General features: G+C 36.3%; 1 protein-coding gene across 1 annotated transcript; it reads left to right on the forward strand.

The window, feature by feature from the left end:
• Nucleotides 1–27,129, forward strand: LOC148538902 (uncharacterized). The gene is made up of 12 exons (XM_088452088.1): nt 1–598; nt 8,374–8,609; nt 10,233–10,387; nt 12,651–12,893; nt 15,254–15,416; nt 17,721–17,799; nt 19,655–19,857; nt 20,730–20,884; nt 22,738–22,983; nt 24,097–24,253; nt 25,414–25,489; nt 26,918–27,129. The coding sequence occupies exons 1-12, from the start codon at nt 1–3 to the stop codon at nt 27,127–27,129; spliced, it is 2,523 nt and encodes an 840-aa protein (XP_088308214.1).

The following is a 27,129-nucleotide window of genomic DNA, read 5'->3' on the forward strand; positions in this document are numbered from 1 at the left end:
ATGTCTGGTACCAGCCTAGTTCAGTCCAAGCCTGGATCCAATCCACTTCAGTCCAAGTCTGGTGCCAGTATGTTTCAGTCCAAGCCGGGATCCAATCCACTTCAGTCCATGTCTGGTGCTAGTATGGTTCAATTCAAGCCTGGATACAGTCCGGTTCAGTCCAAGTCCAGTCCAAGCCCAGCTCAGTCCAAGTTAAACTGTGTTCCAGTTCAGTTAAACACAAGCACCTGGGCTATCCAAGGTTCTCCTGGTCTCAAACCTTGCTTGAGGGACAAGACAAGACTCTGTTATACTTCCTCTACCTCCAATGTCAGAGGTTCTAAGAGTTCAAGACCAGAACCTTTGTATGGTCCAAAAGAACCTATTGTGTTTTGTCTGCTGCTACTGACCATCTCTCTTACTACTAGAAGTATTACCCTTATCTGCGGCTTAATCCCACATGCAAAGAAACTTCATAATTCTAGCAGGTTTCCAGCATTCAATTCCTTCTCTGCCACTAAACTCTGGACCCAGTTTGAGTTCACAAGATTCCACCAGCATGACACAATCAATCTGGCACTCTCCCTTCCTAAAACTGTAGTGCTATGCCGTCTTCCCAGTAAGGGTTAAGTAACAAACCCAACATATCGAACAAATGTTGAATGCATTCTCAGAACTGATAGCTTGAATTAAATAGCAGACTGTGCTATTAAATGACTGAAATGTTCAAAAGTTCAAACTTAACTGATAGTGATCCTTTGCCTACACATGCAAGGGTCAAATGGCAGATGAGCATCATCACAGTGCCCTTATAAGTGATTAAAAAAGTGAGCAGAGAGATTCATGGTAAAATTACGTTTAACCTGCTTCAACTCAGGATTGGAATATGTGATCGAAAATATGCGAGAGCTAAGATTTACGTGAAAATGGCATTTTGCTTGTGACAAGGTCAGATTCTGGCGTACAGATTAGAGTCATGACTCAGTACCACTAAATTATGTTCTGTCATATTTCTCTGACTCCTTAAATGCTCATCTCTACAAATACCAGCCAATTTAGCTGTTGAACACAGATAATAAAATGTATGCCAAATTCCTTGCAAAGCGCTTAGTACTGCCCCTGCTTGTCCAACAATGGTTAAGTTGGCTTTGTGCAAAAGGAGACAATAATGTGATAATAACATGTATGTCATCAGTCTTATTCATTCTGTCAATTCAAATAAAACTCTTGCTCTTTTGTTTTGTCTGGTTGCACAGTAAGTACTAGACAGGGGCAATTGGTCCATTATATTTGAAACCTTGCAGGCATTCAAGCTTTATATTCTCTCCCCTCAGTCAGTAATTTGGATTGCATCATGTCCTTTCACAGCAACCTATGGCATGAGACAGTGATGTTCACTCTATGCCTTCATTGTTGTGCAACTATTAACCCCTGGCAGTGAAGAAACAACTCTCTCCAGACATCATTAGGGATATTGTAGGCTCTGTGATCTAGAAAACCTCTGTTCATCGATGATTTCTTCTTACTTTTTCATGCCCCAATATATCACTTCCACACCTTTATAAAATCCTTAAATCTTCTGGAGCCATTTCCCATTTGGTGCTCCTAAAAGCGAATGACACATTTTCTTGGAATCAAATAAGATAATGTATTTAGGTGTCTTCCACACCAGCAACTATGACTCTTTCTATAATTATCCCTCAGTCCTGTATAAAAGCAAATCAGTTCAAATGGAAAAAAACAAATAATTTCCAGGTTGGGAAATATAGTTGTAATAATCCAAAACCTCCCTCTGAGGCTCCATAATTTATTCCAAACACTGCTGGTTAAGGTACCAGATGCTGTTTTGTCTCAGCTATGTAAATGTCTTATCCACTCTGTATGAAGCAATACAATCCCATTTTATCCAGGTAGTGTCTTGGTTCAACCCATATTAAGCATCTAGTTGGTTATAACTGAAAAAATAAGAAAGTAAAGTGGTTTCATTGACTACCCTGTTCCCTGTTGCTAGTTGTCTCCATGTGCATGTATCCCCTAGCTTTGCACAATTATTAGTTTCACTTGTCAAATTTACGACTATTGTACTTACAATTTGAAAAACTATTACTTCCTTCACCTCTCACCCCTATTTGGCATAATAAAAAAATATAAATACAAAAAATTTTAACCATAATTTGTAAATTATTCAAAGTGTTAAAAACAACAAGAAACGGATGTGTCATGAAATAATATTATATTTATTACATTAAAATCAATATGAAGAAAATGGATCTAATATGTGAATATCTGTATACAGGTTGAGTCTCCCATATCCAAATATTCCAAAGTACGGAATATTCCGAAATACGGAATATTTTTAGCATGACTGAGATAGTGAAAACGTTGATTTTTGATCGCTCAATGTACGCAAACTTTGTTTAAGGCACAAAATTATTAAAAATAAAGTATAATATGACCTATAGGCTGTGTGTATAAGGTGTATATGACACATAAATGCATTTCATGTATGTACACAAACTTTGTTTGAGCCACAAAATTATTGAAAATATTGTATAAAATTACCTTCAGGCTGTGTGTATAAGGTGTATATAGAACATAAATGCATTCTGTGTTTAGATTTGGGCCCTATTCCTAAGACATTTCAATATGGTATGCAATTATTCCAAAATAAAGAATATTCCGATATCCAAAATACCCCTGGTCCCAAGCATTTTGGATATGGGAGACTCAACCTGTATATATCTCTCAAAAATGGTAAGTGACCCTCCTGTGGGACAGTTGTAGTTAGGACTTGCTCCCAAATGACTAGGTGCATGTTCAGCAAATATTTACCAGGTGGCTATTTGCAGAAAAATAAACAGTCATTTTTAGCGTAGAATCTGCATGCAGTTGGGCTGTAGTCAAAGGTCTATCTCTCTGTAGCTGTATGCCAAAGTCCATATAGAGCAACAAAGTCCAAAGTCTCAATTAAGGTCCATATGGCCAGGGGTCACATCCAAAGTCCATTTGAAGTTATCAATATTTTTATGGACTTCTAAGCCACCTGCCAGGGCCATCAAGGGCATTGATGGGCCTGGGTAAAGAGAGGGGGTGTGACCAAATCTTGAAGGTGTGGTCATGTAGTACCTACCCACTCTGATCTCTGCTTGCTTATTACCTTGGTGCAATAAGCTTCATGTTGGTCATAGATGTGTTGGTAAAAGGCTCCTTTCTGTCATTATGTGATTTAAAGTCTAAATATACTTTTACATACTTCAAGGTGAAAAAATGTGATGCATCCTTAGCTTGTTTAACAATGATTTATAATCTGACTTCATTTTATTTTTTTTGCTGCCATAGACCCATGGAGAAGGAATGCTTTCTGTCCTTTACGACATTCTTCCTACAGTACTTCCAGTCTATTTACTTCCACAAAGATACAAGAAACTTCCTGTAAAGTTTACTATAAGTGGCACCCTGTACCCTCTAGGCTGCATAATATACTGTATACTGGTTCAGTCTCACCTTAGTGTTGGAGAGGCTGCAGTGAAAAAGGTACCTTCATCCACATATAGTGGACACTTTCCACATTTTAAAAATCCTGGAATGAGATTGTAGATCTCATAGGCAAAGAAACTGATATTCTACCTGTAAGAACCCATTATCCTTAATTCTGGGATTCCTGATTGATGATTTGGATAGAACTGCTGATAAAACCATGGTTTAGGTTGTCAACGCAGCAACATGTTTGATTGCCTCTCATGCAAAATGCCCCTACTATGTTACTGATCATTGCAATAATTTGGCACTTAGCCGCTGTGGAAAAAATTACAGTCTCTCTTAATAACAAACCCCATATATTGTCCCAAACAAGGTATCTTTATAATAAATCTTCTTCCCAGAATACTTCTACCAATGATCTGCAAAACATTTTGTTTTAACACCTTATATCAGGGTCACCACTATCCTTAGCTTACTCTGCCATCCTCTGCCCTCCTGTCACCATAGTTTACTTTTATATTTATGATAAATCTAAACACATTTACTCAATTAGCTTGCTATTGTTTCCATATTATATATACAGTACGAGTCAAACATTTGGACACACTTCTCATTCAATGGTTTTTATTTATTTAAATTATTTTCAACATAGTAGATTAATACTGAAGACATCAAAACTATACAAGAACACATATGGAATTATGTTGTAAACAAAAAAGTGTTAAACAAATCAAAATATGTTTTATATTTTAGATTCCTCAAAGTAGCCCCCTTTTGCTTGGATAACAGCTTTGCATACTCTTGGCATTTTCTCAGTCAGCTTCATTGCAGAGGCAGCCAACTGCTCCATATTTGGCTTCTATTACACATTTACATACTGGAGAGAGAGAGGGAGAGAGCTGTACTGCAGACATCATTTCTACTACAGTAGAGGAGACATACAAGACCTATCGTACAGCGAGGGAGGGTGGCAGAGTAAAAAAACGCAACAGCTCAGACACCCTCTTCAACCAACAACCTCGGTACTGCACTTTACAAAAAAAAAAAAAAGGTCAAGAAAGTGAAACAATGTTGCTGGAATAGCCAGACAAGTTCCTATCATGGAAAAGAAGAATGCTGGTGTTAAGAATAAACCAGTGCTCTGAGAATGGTGGTAGACAAACCTCATAAATAACATATTCTCCATGATGCCAAGAATACAGAGACTGTTTAATGAAGAAGCTGGAACTTCCTCTATCTGAGACATAGAAACAAATCCCCCAGTAGGTCTACTAAGACAGAGGTATCCCAAAGGGAACGTGGAGAAGGAGAGATTCAAATTTATTTACTGAAGAGAATTAACTAAAGGACATTGGGACTTTGGTGGACATTATTCATTCCTGTATGGTACAATTTTTTAGCTTGTATTATTTTGTTCTTATCCTGGAAGGAGTGCAATTTCCATTTGTTTATTTTTCCATGACTGGATTGAAGCACAAGAATTGGCAAGAATAAACAGTCATAAATTTCCACTTGCTTTGATTGACACTTTAATAGTATGCATAGCAGTACAAAAATACACATAATAACTGTAAAAATAATTTACAAAACACTAAACTAAAAATAAAATGTTATCATGAAGAACACGAGCAACAAATGAAACTAAAGTCTTTCATACAGGGAAATCTTTATTGAATAATTTTAAAAATACCAACAAAGTATTAGATAAACTGCAACTTTCCTTTGATCGTTAAATAACAGAAACCTACAAGGAAATTGTTGTATAAGCCTATACTGTATATAGATATTTTTACAAGCAGTTTCTTTAAAATGATTTACACAAGTACATTTTCTGAAGCTACAATAACAGGTTCAATTAAATGATTATTTCATACTCATCATCTCCACACAATGGGTAGTTCAAGTTTTGGTCTGAAAACACATTTAGAGGATCAACTCACAAAGAGGTAATGAATCCCTTAGACATTAGGGGGTAAATGTATTAGAGTGTGTGTTTGGCAAATGTGCAAGATTCATTTGAGATCCTGGCAAGATAAGATTCGCCATATGTAATAGAATGTGAGTATATGCAAACTCTCCAAAACCTTGCTTCTACCGTTCTCGCTGCGACACAACATGTCCTCAAGATGCTTCTCATGTGAAACATACAACTCACTAGATATAACAGGCAGCAAGTTGTAAAGTCGCAATAAACTCACCAGAATAATTAGTCAAACAATAGACTGTCCTCAGGCCAGAGAGACTTTACTACATTCAAGTAATATTAGCCCACATAAGTGGCCTTTTTAAACACATTCAAAGGCAAAAGCAACCAGCCACAAAAGCCATTATACTACAAATAGCCCGGTCACTGGGGGATCTAGTCCTGAGACCCCTGCGCTTGCACCTCAATGGGCTAGTACTGACTGCTGTTCCTCTTCTGATCCCATCCAGTGACCTCCCAGTGGCTGCACACAGTCCACACAGATCCCATGGTTACATACAGTAATGTTTTACTAATCCAATGAATACCTCTTCCATAAAACAGGTAAGCACATTGTAATATTAGATCACCTCATTAATAACTTTGTCATGTACACAAAGTAATACAATGTAATACAGGTTGAGTCTCCCATATCCAAATATTCCGAAATACGGATTTTTTTTTTGCATTACTGAGATAGTGAAACCTTTTCATTTTGATGGTTCAATGTACACAAACTTTATTTAAGACACAAAATTATTAAAACTAAAGTATAAATTTACATTGAGGCTTTGTGTATAAGGTGTATATGAAACATAAATTAATTTCATGTCAGGGGCATATCTGTAATGGGTGCAGGGTGTGTGGGAACATGGGCCCCTGGGTCCCCACACAGCATAACCTGCACCCATAATAATACTTACTTGTCTGGAGTCCCATGTTGGCATGGGCATCTGGTGTTATAAATTGACTGGAAAATGGCCGCGGTGGCCATTTTCCCATCATTTGTGCATGCGCAGTACAGGGATAATGGCTGCCATGGCCATTTTCCCGGTGACATGTGCATACACTATAGACTCTGAGCACACTCTAATATGCAGAGTCTATAACTCCAGCTCGGTGTGCTGCTGGCCGCCGGACGGAGAGGAGGGGGCCCGTGTTGGAGACTGCACATGGGCCCCCTCCTCTCTAGAAATGCCCCTGTTTCATGTATATACTGAAACTTTGTTTGAGCCACAAAATTGTTGAAAATATTGTATAAAATTACCTGCAGGCTGTGTGTATAAGTTGTATATAAAACATAAATGCATTCTGGGTTTAGATCTGGGTCCCATTCCCAAGAACATTGATGTATATTTAGCAATAAGGGCAAATATAATATTCACTTTCACTTTGGCAGGCTTTTCCTAGTCCCATGTGTGTGTGTGATTGTAAAAGAAAATGTAATTGTTGGCTTAAAAGTTTTACATTTAGAAAAAGCTATTCTTTAGTTTTTGCCCAATGGGTCAAGGTTACTTGGTATATCTGTGACACATTTAATTATGCATTTTAAAAGATCTATATATATACAGTATATAACAAAAGGGTGTGAAAACTGACAAATTCAATGCAATTTGTTGCCTTCACTGTAATGCAACATCTCCAAATATAGCCTTTGTATAACTACCTCTTGTCCTGAGACCAGATTTATTGCCCTTCATCCTCCCAGAATTATCTTACAAGGTTATAGGTAAATAGGGCAATAAGGAAGAGATCTACTTCTATATATTGGTTGCAATGTGCCATATACAGTAGTTAACAATACCCAAAGCTGACTTTACAAACAGCTTAAGCAATTGAAAGTAAGTACTCTCTTTTTCACTTATTACTGTTTTTCTATTACAAAATAAGAATCACATCACCTTGTTGGTAAGTTTCCTTACTTTACTACAGAACTGCAAAGCAATACAACAATACGAACATGGTAATTTTATGTACAATATAAATGTGGATGTGCTTTTATTTTGTGCATAGAAGTAAAGCAAACACCCTGCAATGGAGACTCCAGTCATCTGTAAAGTGCTCACTTTTGCGCTGATGTTTAACCTTCATATGAGCCTTGCTTCTGCTTTTGCTATTAGTGGTAAGTAAAATATTTTATTACTTTTATCCATTATTATTATATAACATGAGTGACGGATAGCATGCAGGAAATTAATTCTGTAATCAGCATAAAATGTGTAGATATCGTATAGATAATAAAATGTTGTTTTCCAGCAATAGAGCTTCAGTACTTCTCCTAGAAACATAATCAGTGTTATTGTGGTGCATTGGTATTTTCTGTGGTCATTTATGGTCCATTATCTTCTTATTCTCATATTGTGACTACAGACCAATGCATATGTAATAAGTTGCAAAGCGCAGCTGCTGCAGGGACTCCTGCGAGTCTTCCCGTATTTTGAAAGCGGCAATTGTTGTAAAGGCAAAACCAAGCTGGTTGTGCTTTGGTTCAACTCCTCTGCTACATGTATATATTGGATTGATGTATTGGATTTAGTTTTTGTTATTGATAAGTGTTTACCTTTTTTGCAAGCCATTCTCTCACTATTATGTGTCGGTATATATTGGATTAATGTTTTATATTTTTTAATAATAAATGTATATTGTAAAAATATTTTTTACCTTTCATTTTATAACTATTATAAACAGAACTTGTTTTTTGTTTACTTTTGTATAGATTTTGGGAGTGGTAGTCCTTAAAACATTAGCTTATCAATACATTTCTTATAATTCTGCAAGATCAGTTGGATATTTTAATTAAGTTCTCTGATTAAACGCTTTTAAAATTGCTAATCCAGTTTTAAAACTATTTATGCTCAATATTTGGATTATTATTTTTGCCACGTTTATATTTCCTACTCTCACAATTCATTTGTTTTGATATTTTCTTTGCTGCAAATTGCTTGCTGTAGTTACAGATGAATTGGTGAAACTCGGAATGGTTCAACGGGCTTCAAACAACATCTGCCCAGAAATCACATGTGGCTCAACCTACATGAACATTATTCTAAAAAAGAGTGAACTCCATGAGATAGACCTTGCCAATATTCATCTCATTGACCCTACCTGCCTTGGTTTTGAAAATAGTGTAAGCACTATATTAGTACAATCTAAGGTTGAAGACAAATACTGTGGTACACAACTAATTGTAAGTAAAACATGAGAATGTGTAATGTATGAAAAACTTTAATTGTGACATTGTCATTTCTACTTTCTTAGCTTTACATGAATACATCACACAATGCTGCATCTATGTTAGTTTTCACCTTATGCTAGGTACACACTGAACAATATATCGTTCATACAGCCAACAAATTATGTATACAGTTCAGTCCATCTGCAGGTGGGTACACATGATATATCTGTGAACTATGCCATGCAGCATGGCAGATGTGATATATCATTCAGATATATCGTGTGCATCTGCCTGTTTGTACAGATAACTGACTGACCCATATGCTGGCTGCAGGAACCACTGACAATGACTTTAACACTGTTTCCTATGGCCAGACCAATCCATTTGCAAAGTGTGTACCCTACATAAAACTTGTTCACTTGTATAACCTGGAAAAATGGATAAAATGCATTTAAAATTTGTTTTAGTTATGCAAAAGTGTTTCTCATGCATTGTGCTTTTTACCAAAATAATGTATTACACTGGTACAGTAGTGTGCTATGAGAAATAATGTGTACTGTGTTCTAAATATGGTTTGTTTAAATTTTAGAACACATTGGTCGGAATAAACCCATGTGAAGCCATTTAGCCCATTTTTAATGCAGTTTTCATGTAGCAGCTGAAGAGTTAATTAACAGAGAATAAGGCCAGCATTATAAAGTACTGTATATACAGTTTGAAATAATAAGATGAAATATACTTTAATTGATAACTATTATTTTCCCTTTGCTAATAAAGCAATGATATATTATTCATCCCTGTACACTGAGAGGGTAATGCCATACACAAATTACTTGCAATGACATGAAAGGTAAAGATATCCCTGCCCAAAAGACCTTACAATCTAAAATGTGTGGGGAGAAATTGATGCATATGGTAGTGGAATAACAGTTGTAGCTGATGGAGGTGAAGTGTGTATAAAGTAATTACTTGTGACTTGCATTTTTAAACAGCTTGCAGTAGCATTGTGTAGTATGGGTGGACCAATGAAAGATAGTGGAAGGGGGAAACATGATCCAATTATCTGCATGCCCAGAAAAGGGAGTACATCACTAGTTATATGCAAATTTGGACTCTGTCAACTGAACTCTTGAGGATTATTGGGTATGGGGAAATGATTAGATAGCAGAAAATAGTTCAACTGCCACCGAATTTAGTAATTCAAGCTGGTGTGTTCCTCAAAATCACTTGTCCATCAACTGCTCTCAGTCAGGCTCACAACTTAATGTACAACAATATGACATTTAAAAATAAATGTATACAATATAGAAACAAATATGTACAAAATGCAAACAATTTCCTGTTGTACAATTCTAATACAAGCACTGTCCAATATACAGTTAGCATACCCTCTACTGGACAAACCTGGACAAATGTTTTGTATTTGCCATCTTAGAATAGCCTGTATTTAATAAAAGAGCCTCTGTCACAGTTAACTGGTTCTCTTTAATACCTCTATATTACTAAAATTAGTTTGATACTAAATTAGTTTAATACTATAAAATGTATAAAATATGTAATATGTTTTTTATATGAAATACTTTAATGGTGCTGTATTTGGATTTGAGGAAATCTATTCTGGTTATTATTTTACAGGTAAATAAGACGCATGCCATATACAAAAACAGAGTGACCTTGCCGCCTCATCCTTCTTTAGTAATCATTAGAGAGACATATGTTATAGATGCTGCCTGTGCTTACCCACTGGACATGAATGTATCATTGGAGAATGCTCTAAATCCGATTATAAGGTGCTAATTTTATGACAATTTTAATCAACAAATACAGTAATCAGCCTATGTAAAGCTATTTGATGGCATAGAATGCTCTCTTTGGGCCTTGTCTGGTGAGATATATTATTTATGTATGTTTGAAAATGTTATTAAGACAAGTTTTCATACAGGATCAAATTGTATTTTTGTTTAGTGCCACGTTATCTTTACCTTTGAATTAAATAAATCAGATGAGATTTTTCTATATATTTTGTATTATAATGAATTATTCTATGTTCTCATAAATTGCAGTAGATTTTAATACCTACATATACTTAACTTCTATGAACAGTAATACTATAAACAGTCAATCATTTTTATAGTTATAATGCCAACACAGTTAAATGCTTTCAATAACTTTGCAACTATAGTCAGCAATCTATTATTGACATAATGCTGTTGACATATTGACTGTCAAGTATCAACAGCATTACAGTCGACAAGCTGTATGTACAGTATCCTGTATGAACAGCTGACAATAGAAAACATTAAGGTCATATGTACAGTTAATGATTTGACTCTTCATACACACATGAAAATCAGAAGTTTGTACAGACGAAGCAGCAAAGGAAAATGAAATAAGTTAATAAAATTAATGGACAGTAAAACCATTTGATGCTGTCCTTGAACAATATTGATTTATCTAAGTAGCTATTAGGTTTATATTGCAAACATTGCACGGTAGAATATTACCCTTTATACTAACTCAATAACAAGTCTGGTCTTTGTTGTTTTAAATCTTAGTGAAAGTCAGATATATTAGGGATGTTGCATAGTGAATGTTGGTTGTTTGTGTAGTGTAAACATACAAATTTCAACTGCACATGCTCACAAAAAGAAACCTATTCCTTTGTCTATATGCAGATTTGCCATTTGTACCACCGTATATTTGGAAAAGTGGCAAATATATGCCTGTCAGTGGCTATATCAAAAGAAGCCTGGTACAAAATACATTGTTGATAATGATTATGATCATGGTTGGCAACACTAGCTAGCCACTTCTGATTGGTTGCCAATACACCACTGAAGTTGGTCGGTGTGATCATCCATATATTACACCTGTTTATGGGCATATAGTACAGTATTTCAAAACTATATTTTATGATACCTTCATATTTACATGAGAATATCACACTACGTCTTTTGTATTATAAAGATTTTTTTATTTGAATCAAACCCAATAGTGAATTTGTTTTTCACTATTAAAGCAAACATAAAAAGCTTTTTTGTGCTTATGATGTGGGTATATAAATACACTATTTTTATATGCAGCTTATTACAGCTTATTTATTTCATCCATATGTGTCCAATAGAAAATCAGTTAAATTTTGAGATCAGATAAGAGTAATTTTTATAAATTCCCTAAAACACACATGTACAATATACCATAGAGAGATAGAAAACCTTCCTTTAACCTTAAAGGTCTTATCCAGTGCCCTAGAGAGAAAAAATGCAAAATCAATGGGCCCAATCCAATTAGGTGCGAGTTGGTTTTCACTCCAAACTCACCATGCGAATTGCAGTAGCATTCCAATTCAAAATTCACATTTATTTTCCAGGGAAACACATTTTTTTTTCTGTGTACATCCCTGACGGAGTGTAAGATGGTAGGACAAATCTTTATATTAAGGTAAAAATTTAGTGACACAGTGCTGAACTTTTTAGACAGCCACTCTAATAACTAATTAGACATTTAGAAGTTTAAATTATCTTAACTGGTCCAATAATGCAATTTTTGGGTATAAAAGAAATCTCAAATTACTGCTAAATCAACCTCAAATTTAATTAAAGTATTTTTAAAAAGAAAAATTAATCCTTTAATAAAAAATTACGCTATTTAAAAAAATATGATTGCCCTCAAAATCACTTTTTTTCTACTTTTTTGCATTTTTTTAATTCTTTTGAGATTAAACAGACAAGTTTTTGACTTTTTTTTTAAAAGCACAAATCAGCCTTTTGACTTTCCTTATGCCTACTAACAGCCTTCTGTATGATTCTGCTAACAAAATTTTAACTTTTTTGGGGTCCAGGATGGTTTCCCCAACTTTAAAACTTGTACCTAAGTAGATTAACCCCTATATTAACATTTCTAGTGCAGTGTGGCTGCAAATAATAGTGAACGATCAACTCACTGTGTGACAGGTGCTAAGCTGTACTTTCTATCCAAAGTAATCATGTTCCAGCTGTAGTGTTTTGATTGTAATTCCAGAAACTCATGGATTGTTATTGTTGTCTTTTATAGTACAATTGTCATAATACTTGCCGGCATTGGGAACTTTGAGGTCAAGATGGCTCTTTTCAGAGATCCCGCTTACAGCATACCCCGTGACGAAGAAGATGTCCTCTCTACAAAGGACAATTTGTACGTTGGCGTTCTTATTACTAAAGGAGATACCACTCGATTTAATTTAGTGCTAAAGAGCTGTTTCGCTACTGCGATACCAAATTTTTATGGAGCTCTGAAATATTACATCATCAAAGATAGGTAAGTTATAATGTTATATGTGTGTTGACATTTCAAGGGAGATTTTTTTTTTCCCAGTTCTATTCAACACAAAAGCCCCAAAATAATATTGAGGTGCTTGTTTGTTGAATGTAAAAATAAAGATAAGAGTTTTTTATTCTATGTAAAGATTTAAAAAATATATTTAATAAACTTTTTGGAACTTTATAATAATGTGTTTTTGTTTTTTAAGTGTCAATATATGTAGTAAGAGTGCTCTCTGACTTTCAATAACATTGAATTGCATTTTGTGCTGTTGAAATCAATAGCTTCTTGAAAAATTGTAAATGATTAACTTGAGCTGTAATAGTATAAAACAGTTTTTTATGAATATAAATATACATTGCTGCCATACAATACCTGGCTCGTTCCAACACATACTTATGGACAAAGCAAGTGTCCTCTACATTGTGAATCACTGGTGGCTTTTATTCTTTTAATATGTTTTCTTTTGTTAGTATTTTAGTTTTAAAGGGTCAGATTCTGAATGGGTGTTGAGTTGATAAAAGCACTGTGGACCACTGGTGGGCTCTACAAATAAAGTTTATTATTATTATTATTATTATTATTATTATTATTATTATTAATAATAATAATAACAATAATAATAATTATGCTTATTTAAACAAAAGGGGCAGATGCAGACTTAGGGTCTGATTTAGAGATATACACTAACACCATCACAGCTGCAAATTTGTACACATCAGCTGTGCAAAAATATTCAAATGTCGCAGCCACCAGCATTTGTTTTAAGATGCCCATCATTGGCTTCACAAATCCAAGTTACTGCATACAAAGACACAACATCAGTCTCAGATCAGTTGATTATGGCTGCACAGAATGGCTGCTAGAATTGAAATGCCAATGCCATTTTTATTGCAAATGGGATTACTTTTGCAGACAGAGATATACCCCATAAATTGTCACAACATGCCTGCATTTGAGTTGCCACCCCTTTTGCTGCCCACAAATGGCCCCTGCCTGTCAGTCACTTTGCAAATAGATCCTCACTGTGAGTGACATCGGTAGTGTAACTTGATGCATGTACAGTTCACTGATAATCGCTCAATTGCATAAACATCAGCATTGGTTCCATCTCTGAATCAGGCCTTTAGTACTAAAACAGATGTAGGAGAGCAAATTCACACTACGCATGTTCAGAGACCAATTTTACAATAAAAATCCCAATTGCATCTCCTTACCGAGGAGTGGGCACAATGAGTGCATCTCACTTATGGTGATATGGGCGGATCACTGCAGGAAATGATCGTTCTGTCATAGACAATCTACAGTAAGCTCATGTTCCTGTAAGTAGAAATGGAATTAAGCACAGAAGAGACAGATTATTTGCAAGTGGTTAGGGGCTTGATGCGCATACTGGTTGATAGTAATGTTGGTTGTCAAATCTAGCAAATTGCTTAGGAATGGCCACTTGTGAATGCCGTGCTCACATTGACATGAAATATCTTTATCTCCCATTCACAAAATATGCATCTCTAAGTGTTTTTAAGTGTATTTTAAAGCTGTAATGTTTTTGTTTTCCTTGCATATACAAAACACTGTAGGGAGGGGTTTTTGCTGTTTGACAGTATAATAATGTTAGCAATTAAAACATTGCCAAAGCTGTACTGCATGTGTTACCTGTAACATAAGCCGTGTGCAATGTGGGCGCACTTTGATTCAAGGGTCTGTTGATGTCTTCAGGTTAAAATGCAAATTGCGGATCCAGTAAGGGCCACAATACAACGGTATATGGGTGACAATACACACACTATGCATGCTTATTTGTTTAGCAATAACTATACACATTTTGCTTTCCACTCTGCATCAGCCCCTAGGAGTTATAACGTCAGTGCCACAAAGTTAAATATGTTTCAATATTTGGAGACAGATTGTATTTGATACCATTGGACGCAAATATTTGTTGGGCTTTTTTTTAGCTGCAGCTTGCATTTGCATATGATCCTGCTGTGTGAAGGAGTAAAGGTGGTACATATCCTACTATTGTCCTGTTTGCCATATCATATACAGGGCATATTTTGTTCTTGAGAGTTAGACACAAATCCCATTTAACTCAGCATGAGTCCCTGCATGCTTACCTATTCATCTTGGTGTGGGAAATACTTTACCCAGGCCCATGAACAGGCTCCAAATGAGCACTCACCACCTTTTGTATAACTCACTTATTACATTTTGTAAATGGTATTATAGTCTTGGTCGTCTAACGACTGATCTTTGAAATGTCATATTGACAGTAATCATCTATAGCTGATAAACTGCCGATGTGTTAATAAGTTAATTAAACAGACAATTTAAATTTACCAAATCACTTCTTGTTACAGTTGCAAAAATGAAAATGACAAAACGATACACATTGCAGCAAATGGCATTGCCAGTTTTGCTCAGTTCTCAATCCAGGCCTTTAAATTCCTTGGAGGATACAATCAAATCTATCTGCACTGTGAAGTTCACCTTTGTGATAACAAGCTGGGCTCCTGTATACCTGTAAGTACAAGTTATAAGATTATCATTAAAGAGCTGGAGAACATGTGGCTGAATAATATAATACATATAGCAACCATGATGCTAATCTAGTAATTTGCATCTGATGGATTACTGTTTGCAACAGGCAAAACATTATATTCAGTGGATAAGTGTCATACTTCAGTATTTGAGTACTCATGTTACTGACAGAATGGCATAGAGCCTGATTCAGAGATGGACGTACGGTAGTTCACATCACTGCTGCATCCCTCTCTGGAAAATATACTAATGCTGCAGGAGGCACCTGAGCAGAAAATATGCCTCCTGACAGCATTGCAAATCCGAGTGCTGCGTCCTAACATGCAGCATCAGATCATCTGCAAGACCATCGGCCACCTGAGTAACCCTGAGGTTACTGAGATTGGTCCTTGCAGCTCTGTAGCTGAGGTCAATGAGACTGTGTCTATGGGGCTCTGCGTATGATGACACAGAACTCGTTCTGCACTTACACACAATAAGTACTTGCATGCACAGACCACCCACCATTGCAGATGTATAAAGCATCAGGTTTGTGTACATCTCTGAATGCGGCCCATAGTTTCGCTAATTTTCTGGGATAGCCCAAGGTTTTATCAAATTGTTCCTTGATAATTTTGTATTTATTTTTTATTATTAGCCAGCTAGAAGAAAAATCATATTTTTCTATATGTTAGATACGATTTTATCCTCTACACTTATTCTCTAGACTTTTGAAGTTAATGTGATTGAAAATACCGAAAAAAACACACTTAGGGGTAAATTTACTAAAGTGAGTTTTTAGAAGTGGAGATGTTGCCCATAGCAACCGATCAGATTCTAGCTATTATCTTCTAGAAGGTGCTAGTTATGTTAATGTTAAGTAGAATCTGATTGGTTGATACGGGCAACATCTCCATTTCTAAAAACTATCACTGTAGTAAATATACCCCTTAGTATGACATATTGGGGGTTGAAATGCACCAAGATCCACTAGGACATTATTGTGAATAACCTTTGGAAATGCTCATTCCCAGCAGGGAACTGTCCCAGGAAAATATTTGAACATTTTGGAAAATACTTCTTGGCATGTTACCTTGGTTTCCTAGTGTTTTGCCCATGGTATTTCTCTGTTCTGCTTAACACTCCAAACAAAGGACTCCACCTTCTTCTTATTATTTAGGCAACTATTCTGTTTAATGTTTTCAGACTTGGGAAGAGGAAGCAAAAACTTACTGCTATGCCCCCCAAAATTATAAGACTATAAGAGGGAATGTGCAATATTAATTGAATCTAGTAGTCAGAAAATCATCAGATTGCATAAGTATACAGAGTCATTAGCATGGAAGAAAATTATATTTGTCTACATCATGAATACAGTCGCCCAAGTGAAGCTACTCTGATATATTATTTAGGTATTGTTAAATTCTTAAATCGGTAAATGCCCACATTTCATCTGAAAAAGGTGTGGTTGCATCAGGTTGGTGACATGTCCAAGCCACAATGGGAAGTGGCCATGCTGCTTGAGCTAAATTGCTATGCAAACCCCAAGCATTTTATCCTATCATGAAAATACCCTTAATGTGATGCAAGCATCTGCTGTGTGGTACCACTCTCCATGATAAGCAGTGACATAACTACAACCTTCACGTAACTTAGAATGAGTGTGCCGCCCTGTAGGATGACTTTGTAATTCCTTCAAATTGAGACTGTTCTACTGAATTAGGCTCAGTTGGGAGGTTCTGTATGCTGTATTGTATGGTTTCTGCTTATTTCACTCTCAGTTTTATTTAAAGTTACTTTAGTATGTTTTAGTGTTTCATTAAACTATATTTTACTACTAGACTTGCTAGTGACTTAGCTATATTTGATTTATTTTGTCAGCAAGTAGAAGTATGTGATTAGTTATTTAAGGTAAAGTTAACTGGCTCTTCTATTATGTAAATTAAATCAAATGATTATGCCAGATTTTTCTCAAAGCCCATATAGCTAATCCCTGATATAGCAGTTGTAGAGGGTTGGAGCACTATAAAATCACTGGTTATGCCAGTCGTCCTTAATGAAAAAAAGTAAATTTTATGAGAAACATTAATGTACACATGAAGAGTCCACCATTCTTGCCATGCTGCAGTCAAGTTTATGAAAGGATTCCAGCATTATCTAGGCCTTTTTACTGTCTAGACTGTAGATGCAGAGAAGGCCTTCAATGAGGTGGATTTGCAATTCATGTTGGGAGTGCTGCCTATAGGTCTTTCATACTTTAACAAAATGATTTATATAACATCTCTCACAACATCTAATTTATTTTAGGTCTGTCCAGCAGTAACTGGTAGCAGTGGTTCACCTGATCCGGATTCAACCATAAGTCTGGGCACAATACCTATTAAAGGTAACAAATAAAATCTGAAAAAATAAACTAAAATACCAGCCATTTATAATACTGAATTTATTTTGTTTACGATACAGTAAGAATTACACTTTCACCTTGCTGGGTAGAATTTATGTAGCTGAGTTTCCAATTTTGATAAAAGTAAATAAGTTTCAGTTTGTTCTCATCTCCAGTAATAATCTACTGAGATTTGCAACTTCCTACACCTGCCACAGCCACCAATTATGGCTGCCACCACCATTTTGGGTCATCTTGCCCATGTTATCCACCCATTTTGTGTAATCCTCTTGCCACTTCAATCACCCAAAACCAATATTTGGAGATTTTCTCTAGATGGTGAAGCATGTGCCTGCATATTGCCAGCACATACACAACTGCAATGATTTACACATTGCTGATGATGTGCAATGTACGTGTCGGCAGATGCAGGCATTCAAAAACAAAAAGGCCAACTTGACAACAAACTCGACTCAGGGGAGGCAATGAAGAAAAATAAATAAATAAATATAGATGTGTAGAAATGTGAAACGGGATGGCACTCAATTTGTAGTCTCTAGGTAAATTGATGCACATAAACCGTATACATTAGAATACAGTACTTATGCAACACAAACTTGAAAATGTGAATGAGAAAAAATGGTCTTCATTTTCTGGGTTATATTTCCTTGTTAGGTGTACAGTAATGTACAAAAGTTTTAGGCAGGTGTGGAAAAAATGCTGCAAAGTAAGAATGCTTTCAAAATAGAAGTGTTATTAGCTTATTATTATCAATTAACAAAATGCAAAGTGAATGAACAGAAGAGAAATCTAAGTCAAATCAATATTTGGTGTGACCAACCTTTGCCTTCAAAACAGCATCAATTCTTCTAGGTACACTTGCACAGGAGGTTGTCCCAGTCATCTTGGAGAACTAACCACAGATCTTCTGTGGATATAGGCTTGTTCAAATCCTTCTGACTCTTCATGTAATCCCAGATAGACTCGATGATGTTGAGATCAGGGCACTGTGGGGGCCATACCATCAATTCCAGGACTCATTGTTCTTCTTTATGCTGAAGATAGTTCTTAACTACATTGGTTGTATGTTTGGGGTCATTGTCCTGCTGCAGAAAAATTTGGAGTCAACCAGACACCTCCCTGATGGTATTGCATGATGGATAAGTACCTGCCTGTATTTGTCAGCATTGAGGACACCATTAATCCTGACCAAATCCCCAACTCCATTTGCTTAAATGCAGCCCCAAATGTGAAAGTAACTTCCACCATGCTTGACTGTTGCCTGCAGACACTCATTATTGTACATCTGAACAAGGAGTCCAGGAAGTGATGATATGGCCCCCACAGTGGCCTGATTTCAACATCATCAAATCTGTCTAGGATTACATGAAGAGACAGAAGGATTTGAGCAAGCCTACATCCACAGGAGATCTGTGGTTAGTTCTACAAGATGTTTGGAACAACCTCCCTGCTGAGTTCATTCAAAAACTGTGTGCAATTGTACCTAGAAGAATTGAAGAATTGATGCTGTTTTGAAGGCAAAGGGTAGTCACACCAAACATTGATTTGATTTAGATTTATCTTCTGTTCATTCTGTTTGCATTTTGTTTATTGTTAAAAATTATCTATTAACATTTCTATTTTTGAAAGTATTCTTACTTTGCAGCATTATTACACAAAATTATCCCAATAAAAAGCCAAAGTGTAAAGTACAAACACATGACAAGTCCAATTTAGGAAAAACAACGCATTTAATCTTTTAAAATGAGAGCCAATGATTACTGAAAACTAAATGTGTAACAACTGTATAAATTTGTTGTAGCCTAGATTCATTTTATTATATATTTTTTCTTTTTAGACCCTTCAAAATTATGTCCTCACCTCCAATGTGGTGCTACTTATATTAATGTCACCTTTAACAAAAACGATCTTAAGGATTCTAATATGGATATAAATGACCTGCATGTCAATAAAAAAAATTGTCATGATTTATATGACAGCGAAAGTAGTGTTACAGTAGGATGGCCTCTTGGAGATGGAATATGTGGAACCACACTAATTGTAGGTATCATACAGAATGCTACTTTTACTTATTCATATAGCTCTAAAACAAGACACTGAATTGGAGATAAGTCTTTAATGCATCGTCTTGAATATATCTTCCTATAACTTTTTCATACTGTACTACTTACATACTTTTGTCTTTCTTATATCCTTCTATGTTTACGGTATTGATATCATTAAGCAAATGTGTCTATACTTACAATACTGGATACTAAAACAACTCTGCTGAGGTCTCTGCATTTCAAATAATTGATTTCAGAGATTGGTACTGTGTCCTATCCAATGGCAACTAAAATAAAGAACCGTGACTGATGAAATAAATGAAGATTAAAAAGCTTATATGATAAATTAAAATAAAATAACATATTTAGTTAATAAAGTTGGTTTGAGAGAATGTACAAGACTATAAAGTAATCTGAAGATGGAAGAACATTTTAAGGTTACCAAAGTTACATCATAGTCATTACGGCAGTGCATGAGGATTATTAATTAGATGATTTTGCACATGAGCAGGTGGACCTTTTCTTCTCCTCCTTAGGTTACATCATAGGAAATATATTTATATGTATGTAATGCAATGACCCACAAACCTCAGGGCAGATTTCAGCCGCCTTGCTCACTAGAGCTCCTGGCTACTACCCTACCAGTCTCATGCATAATACATTAGTGAAAGTGTGACCCTCCTTTGGTGGCCTTTTGTTGTCCCTTACCAGGTCATTTAGTGCCTGGCTAATCTCTCAGTCTCACTGTTTGGAGCAGAGAGCTTAATGATGTTGACCTGACGAAGCACATATATTTAATGCTAATGAAATCAGGTTCTTTCTATACCTGAGCTACATTTACCAATTATTACTCTTGTTTCCTTGCAGACAAATGCAACGCATGCCATTTATGAGAATGCAATTTATCTGGCACAAAACCCTTCGCAAATCATCTACAGAGAAGAATATATCCTTAATGTGTCCTGCACATACCCACTGGATATGAATGTGTCCTTAGACAATGTCCTGAACCCCATTTTAAGGTTCCTTAGCCAGTTTATCTTTTAGTACACAAGTAACAATATTTATACTCTATGGGGCCTATTCATCATTACATAATTATCACTAATGATAATTATGTTTTAAACTCACTGCAAGTTTAAAAAATCTATTGTAGGCATTAATCATGCCTCTCTAACAAAAGTATTACTGCTAAAAAGTTGCTCTTTTTGCAGAGTCAGCTTTTCAGAAAAGTGATACTTTTTCCTGTGGCTGAGGTATCCATAAGGCTTTCCTCACTGCCTGTCTCCCCTCCTCCCCTGCCACCAGTGTCCATCCTGGCCATCCTTCCCTCTGCTTCCACTGGTGTCCAACCCCCCTTCTGCTGAAGGTGTCTGTCCCAGTGCCCCCTACCTTCCTGAGTCGTCTGTCCCAGTGCCCCTCTTCCCCCTGCGAGTGACCATTGCATTTCCTCCCATGTGAGTGTCCATTCCGAACCCCCCGATCAGCACCAAAGCCCTGACCCAAATATGAATCTATTCATAATCACTTAATTTATACAAAAGCAGGTGAAAAATAAAAATGTCACTACATTTTGTAAAATTTAAGTGTCAGCCCCATTCATCATTCTTGTTATGCAGGAGATATCGCAGATATCTCCTGGTTACAATTTTGCCTCAATAATTTCAATGGGTATGTAGAAATACATCAGAAAGTGCATACCCTGAGATGGCGTACAGCCCCCAATAGTCTTTGCAAGCTGCTGTTTACACAGCAGCCTGTGAAGATTTACAAGGCACCAGAGGGATCTATTAAAAACCCTCCCTGCTGTGTCTGCACTGCAAAGCCACGGAGCTTAGAGGTCCAAGGCAGTGCAGACAGCTGAGAGCTCTGGGGCACCGGCGGCAGAAGACACACAGGAAAGAGGGAGCAGGTCGGGGGAGGGGGCAGAATTTAGGTGCCAATCAGACACCAGCAATACTGCAGGGAGGCCTACACCCACAAGGGAGGGAAATGGATACCCATGGAGGAAGGGGCCAGGATGGACACCTGCAACCCATGTTGGGGAGGTAGTCACAATGCAGAGAAGAGGGGGAGCAACGTGACAGACACCTGTGGCAGCAAGGGGGTTGGACAGCAGTGGCAGCTGGGGGAAGGGGGGCTTGGTCAGATACTGGCGGCAGGGGAGGGGGGGAGAGAGACAGGCAGTGAGGAAATGCTTATAGATACTTCAGCTGCAGGGGAAAAGTATCACATTTCCGAAAGCTGACTACACAAAAATAGCAGCTTTTCGGAAATGATACTTTTGTTAGCGAGACATGATGAATACCTGCAAAAGATTGTTTAAACTTGCAATGAGTTTACAACTAATTATCACTAGTGATAATTATGTGATGATGAATAGGCCCCATAGTGATTTATATTTCTTTTAGCATTTTTTTTCAATTCACACAATTTATTTTAATTTACATATTTTTGCTAATGATTATACCTCACTTCCTTGCCTTTTAACAGTACATTTTATTATAAAATGTATGTTAAATAAATTAATATTGCACAATCTGCTGAGGAGATATAAAGCTGATGATGCTACATCCCCAGAGATGGGCTATATTCATCATCACTTAATTTTTACAAAAGCAGGTGAAATTGAACATTTTCACCTGCAAATGTAAAAATTATGTTATCGAGCCATTCATTAAGAAACTAAAGCAGGAGATATCACAGATATCTCCTGCTTACCCTCCTCTCGCGGAATGGCCCACTGTCCTCATACACTATACATTAGTTCTCATACACTATACACTCTGATAGTACATTTATCTCCATCCAAGGCTTAGTAAATATACCACTGTGTTTAAAAACAATTTATTTTTAATATCTTTGTATTTTACAGCATAATACATCTCTTCATTGAAGGCACAGGAGCATTTGAAGTAATAATGGCTGCTTTCACAGATCGGAGTTATCTTACACCTTACAAACAAGGAGAATTGATGTTATCTACCAAGGATAGACTATATGTTGGAGTTTTTATCTCCAAAGGAGACATACGTCAATTCTACATAGTTCTGCAAAAATGCTATGCCACACCTACAAATAATGCTAACGATCTTACACAATATTCAATAATCCAGGACAGGTAATTTATTTTGAAATATGACCATGATAATATATAAAAATTAGATGTTAGCGTGAGTTTCCTTCTCTGCTGTAACTGTTATTAAGTTACTGTTAATAAATATAAATACATGCAGTAAACAGAAACGAACCAATCATTTAAAAATAAAAATATACATTTCTAATGGGTTGGTTATGAGATGCTGGTGCTCAGAATCCCGATGGTCAGAATCTCGATGCCGGCATCCCGATAAAGTTAGAATGCCGATGCCTCCAGGTAAGTAAGCGTAAACTATCCCCTTACCCTAACCCTAAACCTAACCTCCCCCCTAGTACCTAAACCTAACCCTCCCTTCCCACAGTCTAAACCTAACCTCCTCCCCCACCACAGCCTAGCCCTAACCCCTTGCCCTAACCCTCCCCCTAACCTTTGGGATTCTGGCGGTAGGGATGCTGGTGCCAGTATTCTGACAAGTGTTGGGATTCCGTTGTTTGCATTCTGACTGCATCCCATTTCTAAAATGACATTATTATATTTGACATTGTAAGATACTGAGGGGTTAAATAAGACAGAATACTACATTTCAAATGAGGCAGCACAGCATAACATTGGGGACAGGTAGTTGAGAGTGTACTTTGAAAGCAGCCAGCAGTGTTTGGTTGATGTGGCAAATTTGTATACATGAACTAGATATTAGCAAGAATATAATGTAACTTATAGCCAGGAATAGAAATACATTGGTAGCTACTGTACTTAAAAAACAAGAGAATTTTGAAATATACTGTATAACATGTCTATCCTTGATTTGTTTTGAGAAAAAGGTTAAGAAATTATAATTATAATTAAAATAATTATAAAATTATTATCCTCAGAGCCAGTACCAGCAGCCAGAAGGACCACTGGGCTACACAGATATTACATGGAGTGCATTGGTCTGAGGTGCTACATGTCTCAGTGTTCATATACTCATATGAGCTGGTACACTGATGAGGCACAGCGACAAATTATTCTGTGCAGGGTTCACTAGGCTGCTCATAAGATAATAACAGCTGCATATGTTAAAGTATTTTACTTATTACTTATTTATCTCTAACTGCATTAAATCAATGTGTTTTTGTTCTTAATCTTGTGCAGTTGTCCTAACAAGGCAGATGGAACAGTGGAAGTGCACGCAAAGGGAATTTCCAGCCAATCACAATTCTCTTTTCAAATTTTTAAATTTATAAATCACAATTACGTCTACCTGCATTGCCAAATTCATCTGTGTAGTAAATCAGGTGCATGTCTTCCTGTAAGTAAACATTTTATGCTGTAGTTTGATAACTTAAACTATCTATAAAGAATTATTTGTTTAAGACAAGTAGCTCATATTCACTAAATCCATAAATTACAGAATTTTTTTTTTAAAGGTGACATGGTAAAATATTAACTGTTTAAAACAAATATTTTTTAACATCATCAAATTAAACACTAATTCCATTTTATAAACAAATGTTTGACTAACAACTACTGTAGTAGAACTGAGGTGTATCATGCCAGGAGCCAAAAACTTTTGGAAAACTCACCACCGTGAGAGCTCTAACCAATGTGTTTCTAATGCAGCTTTGTCCGGTCTCTGTACATGCTAGTGTTTTATCTTGGGAAATGTATCAAACCTTCCAGTGGACAGGTGAAGAAATTCTTTATAGCAACCAATCAACTTCTACCAATTAGTGTATAGGATGAGGACTAGAAGCTCATTGGTTATAACTGGAAACTTCTCCACTTGCCTTTTGTACAAGGGTTAATACTGTACATCTCCCCCTCCATGCTAAGAGAAGCAGCGGTGCACATATCATTTAATTATTTCTCCCAAGTTGTGGTGTCCATGAAATTGGACCTCTCCATTTATACAGCTTGAGAGGAAGTGTTTGCCACTTAAAAATTAGAGCAATGGATTTTATATCTCTTGGTTCCCCACCATGTGGAGCCATAACAACCACTGCCACTTTCTAGATGAAAGGTCAAGTGGGCTGCATGATTACGACCATGATGGCATCCCACCTCTCTTTTGTCTCTTGTGGGGTGCCTGGAGAGGAACCCTGCTACAAGTAAAGCCAAAACCCCATCATGGTCTTCCGATTCATCCCTTGGTGCATGCTGTATGATGCCATGTACAATGGGAAGTGGGAGTGCAGAACCAGGGCGACTGTGTGCCCTGCTATGGCACTGCCATCATGAGAAACATTGGCAGGTCTCTAGCAGAGCCCCTCTTACTATTTTAAATATGTTCTGTAAAATACTCATGTAATTTGGATAGCTGTATACTGTAATTCTTCTCTGTTTTATGCTGCCATGAAATGATGGTGATAACCTTATACAGAGGTAACGTTTTACTAGACTTTCAGTTTGCTCATCATTTGTGTTTAACATTTCTATTGTAACATAGTAAATACAAATTTTTTATTCTAGATTTGTCCTAAATTTAAAACTCGAAGTGCTAATCCGGTGGATGGAACTATTACTTTTGGACCAATTCAACGTATAGGTAAGTTACATTTGCTGTATAATAGCTAAATCCCGTCATTATTCCAATTAGATTGTATGATCTCTCATGTGCCGTCCTCTCTACATTTTTTATTCATGTCTGTATTTATTTTGTCTAAATTGTATGTTACTGTTCTTATGGACAGTATGTCCTGCTTTTCCTACTGTCCAGCAATAATGAGTACCATACAAATCTATAATAATAATAATAATAATAATAATAATAATAATAATAATAATAATAATAATGGTATTTTAGACTGGGTGAGAGCACACAGGCCTTGCCCTAAATGCATGAGCAGTGATAACAGAACAGGTGTTGCAGTAGTACAGCCAATAACATTTGTTTGCCACTGTTGTTTCAAGTAACTGTCCCATTCTGAGTTCTCAGAGACTAGTCATTTGTGTTTCTGAAATCCTGTATATAATAAATGTGTTACCTTTGGTCTGCTACAATTCCACTAACATACAAGCTTTTTTTACTAAACTAATATTGTAACTGTTATTGTATTCCTTCTTGTAAAATGAGGATCTTTGTCTCTCTGCCACTGGTCTCCATAAATAAATTGATTGGTGTGTTGGCAAATATACACTGTTATTATTTAATATTTCTAACTTTGTGGGTGAATAAGCTAACAACATTATAATAGAATGGACTGCCAAAACAAAATGGAGCCCATTAGAAATAGCAACCAACTTTAAGGCTCTGTCAATCATGCATGAGGCATATAAGTGCTTGTACTGTTATGCTATGGCGACGTACAGTTTATGATTGAAAACAGGAGAGTACCTCCGTTGCTGAGAACAGTACTTTATACAGTAGATGAAAACTACATTGTGACTCTTCTGCTATGCAAAACTAGTCCCTTACTCTCCATAAATGGGAGAATAGCAATATAGGACTGTTAAAGCTAGAGTCAGCACTTAAGATATAGGTGATCAAACACCATCTTACACAAACATGAAATATGGGCTGCAATTGGCAAACAAGGGATCACCCAACAAAAATAGATAAATTATTTATTACTTAATTTAATGGCATAATATTACATCTCAATATTGTCATTGATAAATTAAATGTAAAATAGACAACAATGGTTGAAAAATAATTAAAAATACCAATAAAAACGCAGTGTGTCACAAGTTAGAATTCAGGCTTAAAAACTAAAGCAAAACACACAAATGAAAATCTCACTTAAAATTGCATTTCACAGCACCTGGCTGCTTCCTTGGGCAGTTTATGCAATGTGACTCCACGTTTCCTCAAAAGTATCATCCAATCTGAGGATAAAAATTTAAAGTAGTGTCAGAAATATTTCTCAAAACATGTCTAATGTTCAAAAGCACCAGCTCCATAGCCAGTTTTCAGGGCCAATTTGCCAAAACCTTGCAGCGTGAAGTTAAACTATCTGAATCTTTCATTGTCCAGTCTCCAGTGCAGATCCAGTTTCAAGTTCAGTATGTCCAGTCATTGTCTTTAAGTCTGTTCCATATGATTTTGTATCCAAGAGTGCTGCCCTGCCAGAGATGTTTCAGAGTGCTGCCCAGCTAGAGATACCTCAGAGTGTTGCCCAGCAAGAAGTGCATGAACCTTCTAAACTGGCTTTTGGCTTTGAGGATGAATCCATGCTTCAATTCTGA

The sequence above is a fragment of the Taudactylus pleione genome, unplaced genomic scaffold (genome assembly GCF_031769625.1).
Source record: "Taudactylus pleione unplaced genomic scaffold, aTauple2 ptg000032l, whole genome shotgun sequence".
In the NCBI taxonomy this organism is placed as follows: domain Eukaryota; kingdom Metazoa; phylum Chordata; class Amphibia; order Anura; family Myobatrachidae; genus Taudactylus; species Taudactylus pleione.

What these genes read in the sequence shown, in the direction of transcription:
- LOC148538902 (XM_088452088.1), top strand. Translation starts at nt 1, where the DNA reads ATGTCTGGTACCAGCCTAGTTCAGTCCAAGCCTGGATCCAATCCACTT. An exon ending in ACTGTGGTACACAACTAATT is followed by an intron (nt 8,610 to 10,232) that starts GTAAGTAAAACA and finishes ATTATTTTACAG; the next exon opens with GTAAATAAGACGCATGCCAT. An exon ending in GTCCTGAACCCCATTTTAAG is followed by an intron (nt 20,885 to 22,737) that starts GTTCCTTAGCCA and finishes TGTATTTTACAG; the next exon opens with CATAATACATCTCTTCATTG.